The sequence below is a fragment of the Strongylocentrotus purpuratus genome, unplaced genomic scaffold (genome assembly GCF_000002235.5).
Source record: "Strongylocentrotus purpuratus isolate Spur 01 unplaced genomic scaffold, Spur_5.0 spur5_scaffold_13, whole genome shotgun sequence".
NCBI lineage: Eukaryota > Metazoa > Echinodermata > Echinoidea > Camarodonta > Strongylocentrotidae > Strongylocentrotus > Strongylocentrotus purpuratus.
The window spans coordinates 8,820,957-8,827,114 of NW_022145598.1; the positions used below are offsets into that span (position 1 = coordinate 8,820,957).

Here is a 6,158-nt window from a genome sequence, read left to right on the forward strand (position 1 = left end):
AACTTCTTGATGATGATCAATTGCATGACTTGATTAATTCTGCTGACATCAGGAACACCAAAAATTCCGTGAAATTCTCCATACAAATATTTGAAGACTAGATCTAGGCTACCTGCAAGTTATCAACACAGACCTTGATAGCGTAAACAAACTTCCAAATTCGGAGCTGGTCAACGTAGGCCTACTCCAAAAGTTTTGCTAGACGGAAGAACGGTTCTTTATACATGAAGAAGTCAATGTTAACTATTAGATTCGGACTTCAGCGTTATTTCCTCAATTCTAACAATGTCGACATCATTAAGCATGAAGATTTTTCCAATTCGACGAGAGTTTTTAAGTGTTTTCAGCAATGCTTAAACAAGAAGGAAAGAGAGTTTTGACTCACAAACCAGCTATCACAGCAGAAGACATAGACAAAATCCAAGGTTCGCTTGATTTGGATGATCCTGTAGTTCTTCAGAACACGGTATTTATTGATGTTATGTTGTATTTTTGCAACCGGGGGAGGGAGAATTTGCGTGAAATGACACTCGACAGCTTTGAAATTTGTGAGGAATTAGGGGGGAAATGCTACATAACTCTGAAAGATACATTCACAAAAACAACCGTGCAGATAAACTAGAGAAAAGCGAAGGTGGTGTCATAAGTTGACTCTTTTTTCAGTATATAAAAGTTATAATGACTGCTTTAATATTGGAGGCATAGTTGTTTTTATACGCTCTCGGGGAGATTACATCGTGCTATTAACCTCGGCACGCCTCGGGGCAATAGCACGATGTAACCTCCCCTTGAGCATATAAAAACAGCTATGTCTCTCATAGCAGTCATTATTACTATGTTATTTGTGATTGTTTGACGCACAAAAACAGCTATTGCCCGCGCTAAAGTGTTCGCTATGGTAATTTAGACGTAGCTGTCTAATAGCAGAATGCCCGCAGTTCTGACAAAGCAGAATGCCCGCAGTTCTGACAAACCAGAAAGCAAGAATCTTGATGCATTATTCTATAACTTCTCTGAAACATGGCGTAGGTAAATTGTTCTTGTACATCTAATTAGTATAGATATATGATAATACAATATAAATGGCCCCATGCGTTTTCTTTTCATGTAAAACAGGTCTTGGATATTGTATGGTAAATATATGTTGTGCCATGACATTGCACCGCGTTGCTGGGGAGAATTACAACCTGCTTTTCAGCCTTGGTTTGACTGGATATGGCGCCGGAATGGTTCTTGTACCGCTCATAGCTGAATTCTTACGTCAAGCTTACGGTTGGAGAGGTGGACTGCTCATCATAAGCGCTCTGATGGCTAATATTATCCCAGTTGGCATGGCAATTCAATTGGAATCAGATGAGAATAGCAGACAGAGAAATGGCTTTCAGAGTTCGCCACCAGGGTTTAACGAGGGAGAAGAAAGCAACATCAGCAGAAGTCGGGACACAGAAGGTAAGTTCAACCGGAAACTCTTAGCAGACCGACATTGTCGGTCTCGTGATCCTTCAAAAATATGTATGAAGGCCAAGAATACCAGCATGTCGGTTTTGTGGCTTTTTGGTCTCGTCGGCATTTGACCATGTAGACAGTTTGCTCGAAGATTCGATTAGACCTACATAATGTACATTGTCGGTCTCGTGGGCCGTTAGTGTCGTGTGGTAAGCCGGGACTGGTTAGTCTAAGAAGACTGGTACAAGTTATTAATCACCTTGTCCGACTGAAACATAAATACTTTGGCTGCTAATTCATATGCGCCACCTCGGAAAGAGATAATTTTATGGCCAGGGACGAGGGTTTCTAACGATGAAATGTTATGAGACCAGGAAACTTACTTTATACAGCTCAATTACCACACTCTTGAAATAATACAATGGCTTTCAGATGTAATATTTCATTTGTAAAAATAATAATAATATTGGATATTTATATAGCGCACATACCCACCCTGCAAGGTGCTCGAAGCGCTCCAATATTACCCGGCTCTGCTAGGCTACCGATTTCGGTGCTCACAGCATTCAAGGAATTCCTTCCTAATGGTCCCCATTTACGTCACCTTGGTGGAGTGTGAAAAATGTAGATCAATGTCTTGCCAAAGGTCGCGGCGGGATTCGAACCGTGGACCTTGTGATCGACAGTCCGGCGACGTATCCACTCGTCCATGACACCAATTATCATGAAATTAATGAGAGACCTTTATATACCATATGTAAATGGTAATATCATACGAAATATATTTTAACAGTAAACTGTTTTTAATGAACTTTACATTTAACTCTTCTTTAAAGATGACGACAGAAACGTCAGCGGAGTTTTTCGCAGGATCACCAACAGTCTTCGCCAATCTGATTTTTACGTGGATCCTGTATTCAATGTGTTATTTGGTGTAACTCTTGCGTCGCATATGGTTTGGAGTGGTTGGCACTCCTTTCTTGTACCGCAGGCTCTGCAGAGAGGGATCTCTGTCCGGAACACCATTATCATCACTTTCTCAGCTGCAATAGGGAATACCTTCAGCAGGGTTGCTGTTGGTTCCCTTACCAACAGCCTTGTCAAACCTGTCACTCTCTATCTCATCGCTACAATCCTGAACATCGCCGCTCTTCTTTGCGATGTGTATGTTGTCGACTACTACGCCATGTTGGTGACGACATGTATCTCCGCGATAGCAGTAGGAGGGAAGGCGGTGCTGGGACAGCTGGTCATTAGGGGTAGAGCGTCTTCCGAAAAGTTTGATGTCGCGTATGCAGTCGATCAACTTTTTATCGGATTCGGGATGTTTCTTGGAGGCTATTTGGGTGGTAAGGAGTCACCTAAAACCCATATGTAAATGAGCAATTAAAATGTATATATTTTTTAGCAATCACAATTTCAAAAAAATATCCTTTTAAAATATCTTGAATTGAGTAAATAGGATTTTAAAGCTTGTTTTCATGCTGTTTCAAGAGATCTAACAATCAAATTTACAACCTTGATCACAGCCAAAAGAATGAATTGATAAGAGTAATTTAAAAAAAGCACTCTCCCCGTGATTCTAATCGTTGTTTTGGAATGCAATTAATGTAACACGATTATGAACTGAATAGTTCTAACTGCTTCCAAAACCCTATAATAGCCTTTATCGAGGTGTTTATTCAATATTCAACTATAACATAATTTCACAAACAATTTAGAAAAACAATGAAACATAAATGATACACAAAATATTTGTGCAGATATCATCGAATACTTATACACAACTCGCGGTCATAGGTAAAAGGGGACAAAATTCGCAGTTAACTTTATATTTTGTACTTTCAAATGTTCCTTTATTTTTAGTCTGTGAGTCATTTCTCCAAATATATCAAATTCGAATCTCTATTATCATACACATACTTACTACGAAAACTAATAATTTGATAAATAGACTACAATGCTATCGTCATTTATATACCTCACTTCACTCCGATCTAGGGGTGTTCGCACCAAATTATAAAAAGTGTTTATTATGATTGTTACAATTGGGCTATTGCCCTCGGCACGCCTCGGGCAATAGCACAATTCTAACCCTACCTTGAGCGTATAAAAACAACTATTTCTCTCAAAGCAGTCATCAATACTATACTATCTCCCTTTCAAGATCAATAGCATGTAAAAATAAGTCCTTTAAGTATCCAAAGAAGGTTCTGTTGGCCCTACATGGAATAGAAGCATGATTGAATAACATCATCATGTCCTTTGCACTTTAAACAAAGTTCATCTTATAGAAAACCACACTTGAACAGATTATTCCGAAGCATATCATATGAAAGCTTGAAATTAGATTTACGTAGACGAAATTGTTTAATCCTAATCAAATTTCTGTTAAAAACAGAGGACACGTAAACGTCCTTCTGCAAAACATGTTTCCAATACAAACAACATTTATTTATTTTAATTTGTTTAAAACTTATCATATTATACCACTGTTTACTACTCAGATGACTATCATGCTTAAATGCTTTCCCAACTACAATGTGGGAATGATGAAATTATGATCTTTGAATCCTAAAGGTACCCTATATGCTTATCATTTATCCAGATTTTTGCAATAGATTTGTTTAGCTTTGACTTGACTATACAAACAGCTATACTGTTATTAGCTACAAGGGTAAGAGATAAAAGGACTGCACAACTCGATAGGTTTGAGGTACAGTTTCCTACCAGTTACTGAGAGATAGAATGCATTTAAGCGTTTTTGGTTGCCATGAATATCAAGACCACTCACATTGGCGGCAGACATGTACCAGATATCAAACACAGACGAGAGATACAATAGTGGCGATAGAGGGCAGCAGTTATAGGAGCTGTTTGCGGACAAAACAAAAATATCGGGGTTACTGTTATATATGAATTGATATACATGTACATCAGTGTCTATTTATATCGAATAGTCATCATAAAATGAATATATTCTTTACACAATATCCGTCGTGAAAAGAATCCTCACAGTCAAGTGACTGGTCTATCGCGAACCAATTTATTAAAGGTAAAACAAAGTTTTGGTATGGGTCATGAATTTGGTTCGAATGAACATATTGGAAACATATGCGATCCTACAATATTCAGTGATCGTTGTCGCGGTAGAAATCGAGACTAAAGTAATGAAATTGTAAATAATAAACTCTTTATATTGTCAAGCTCCCTCTCAAGGTCAAGCTATTAAGCTATCAAACAATGTTTTTTGACTAAAATCGACCAATAAGCTCTTCCCGTTTGAAAACTATATATCACAACTACATATTCTGACATTTTCATGCTCGCAGCTACCATTGTACGGCCGTGGATGCTATTTAATACTCATCAAAATTTACCGGGAACATCGGTAAATTTGTTAATCCATTTTTTCTCGAAAGCAGCGTTTTAGGGGCTAGATTTTCTAGTGCTATTAAAACATCTACAGGGGCATCCACATATATCAAAATTGTAAAGGATCACTATCCACCCAATTTTCAAAATTTCCCAAAACTTTGTATTACCTTTAAAGGGACGCATGCTATGTACAAATATATAGGATCGAATATAATGGATCGCTCTTCCTAAAGAAGAAGATTACTCCGCTAAGGATTTAATAGGATAACACAAGGAATGAACACTGTGGTCATAATGTTGGAATAATCTTTTTCACCCTAATTTATGAAATGATTTTGACAATGATTTATTCCTAATAGATACATTCTCAGGTTTTATTGAATAATAATTTATGAGTGTTTGTTTTGCGTGACTGCTAAAACATGTGTATGCTACTATGCTTATCAACTAGGGGACCTACGTCCTTAAGTCATAACTGACAGTAATGAGGATTAATGCCTCATAAAGGGCATGGGTTTCCTAGTTGATTAGTATCGTAGCACACACATGCAAAGCAAACACTCGCAAATTATTATTCAATACAATTTGAGAATGTATACTATTATTTAGATCTATAAGGAATAAATCATTGTCAAAATCATTCCATAAATTGGGGTAAAAATAATTATTCCACCTTTATGACCGAAAGTGTAATAAGAATAAATGACTGATCGAATGGCTGTAATTTAAGGGATTTATTCAGATCAACATGGTTTATTAAAATTGCCCTCTTTGTATTTTTTCAGGCATGATTGCGGATCACTTCTCATCCTACAACGCAACGTTCACACTATTAGCTTTCATCGAGGTCGTCGTTCTCCTTCTAATGGTGGTCGTGAGATGCAGACCAAAAGCAAACCCCGTCTGACCGTGCTGTATTGGAAGCGTCTTAAATAATTATATGTTTTATAGTGACAGGCGGAGGGTCAAAGTTAAATATCATGCTTAGTTTTTGAGTTACCGCACAAACTAAGCACACCTTGTTTATTCGAAAGACTTTATCATAATAAACAGTTTTTATAATTTGTTGCGAACACCCCTAGATTGGAGGGGGCGTCCCAAAAAGCGGCCCTTTGGACAAAAAAGGGTATTTTGTTAATTAGTTGTTAAGGAAACCTTGAACCATCATACGTTTGGTCAGGCGCACCGGAAGCAGTTTGGGATGGGGGGGGGGGGGGCAAACATTCCAGGGGGCTCACCTTCCAGAGGCAGTGACGTAATGAGAAAAAAGCTTTCGGAAGGGGGGGGGGGGGTGGGCAGACGAAAAATCTGCATCACCACCATTCTTACACGTT

General features: G+C 38.1%; 1 protein-coding gene across 1 annotated transcript; it reads left to right on the forward strand.

Annotated features, from left to right (window-relative positions):
• The first annotated feature begins 1,226 nt into the window (after positions 1 to 1,226).
• Positions 1,227 to 5,731, forward strand: LOC115923375. Its single transcript, XM_030983868.1, has 3 exons — positions 1,227 to 1,449; positions 2,283 to 2,795; positions 5,610 to 5,731. Exons 1-3 carry the CDS (start codon positions 1,227 to 1,229, stop codon positions 5,729 to 5,731), a joined length of 858 nt encoding a protein of 285 aa, XP_030839728.1.
• Positions 5,732 to 6,158: the final 427 nt, after the last annotated feature.

What these genes read in the sequence shown, in the direction of transcription:
- LOC115923375 (XM_030983868.1), top strand. Translation starts at nt 1,227, where the DNA reads ATGGTTCTTGTACCGCTCATAGCTGAATTCTTACGTCAAGCTTACGGT. An exon ending in CAGAAGTCGGGACACAGAAG is followed by an intron (nt 1,450 to 2,282) that starts GTAAGTTCAACC and finishes TCTTCTTTAAAG; the next exon opens with ATGACGACAGAAACGTCAGC. An exon ending in TCTTGGAGGCTATTTGGGTG is followed by an intron (nt 2,796 to 5,609) that starts GTAAGGAGTCAC and finishes GTATTTTTTCAG; the next exon opens with GCATGATTGCGGATCACTTC.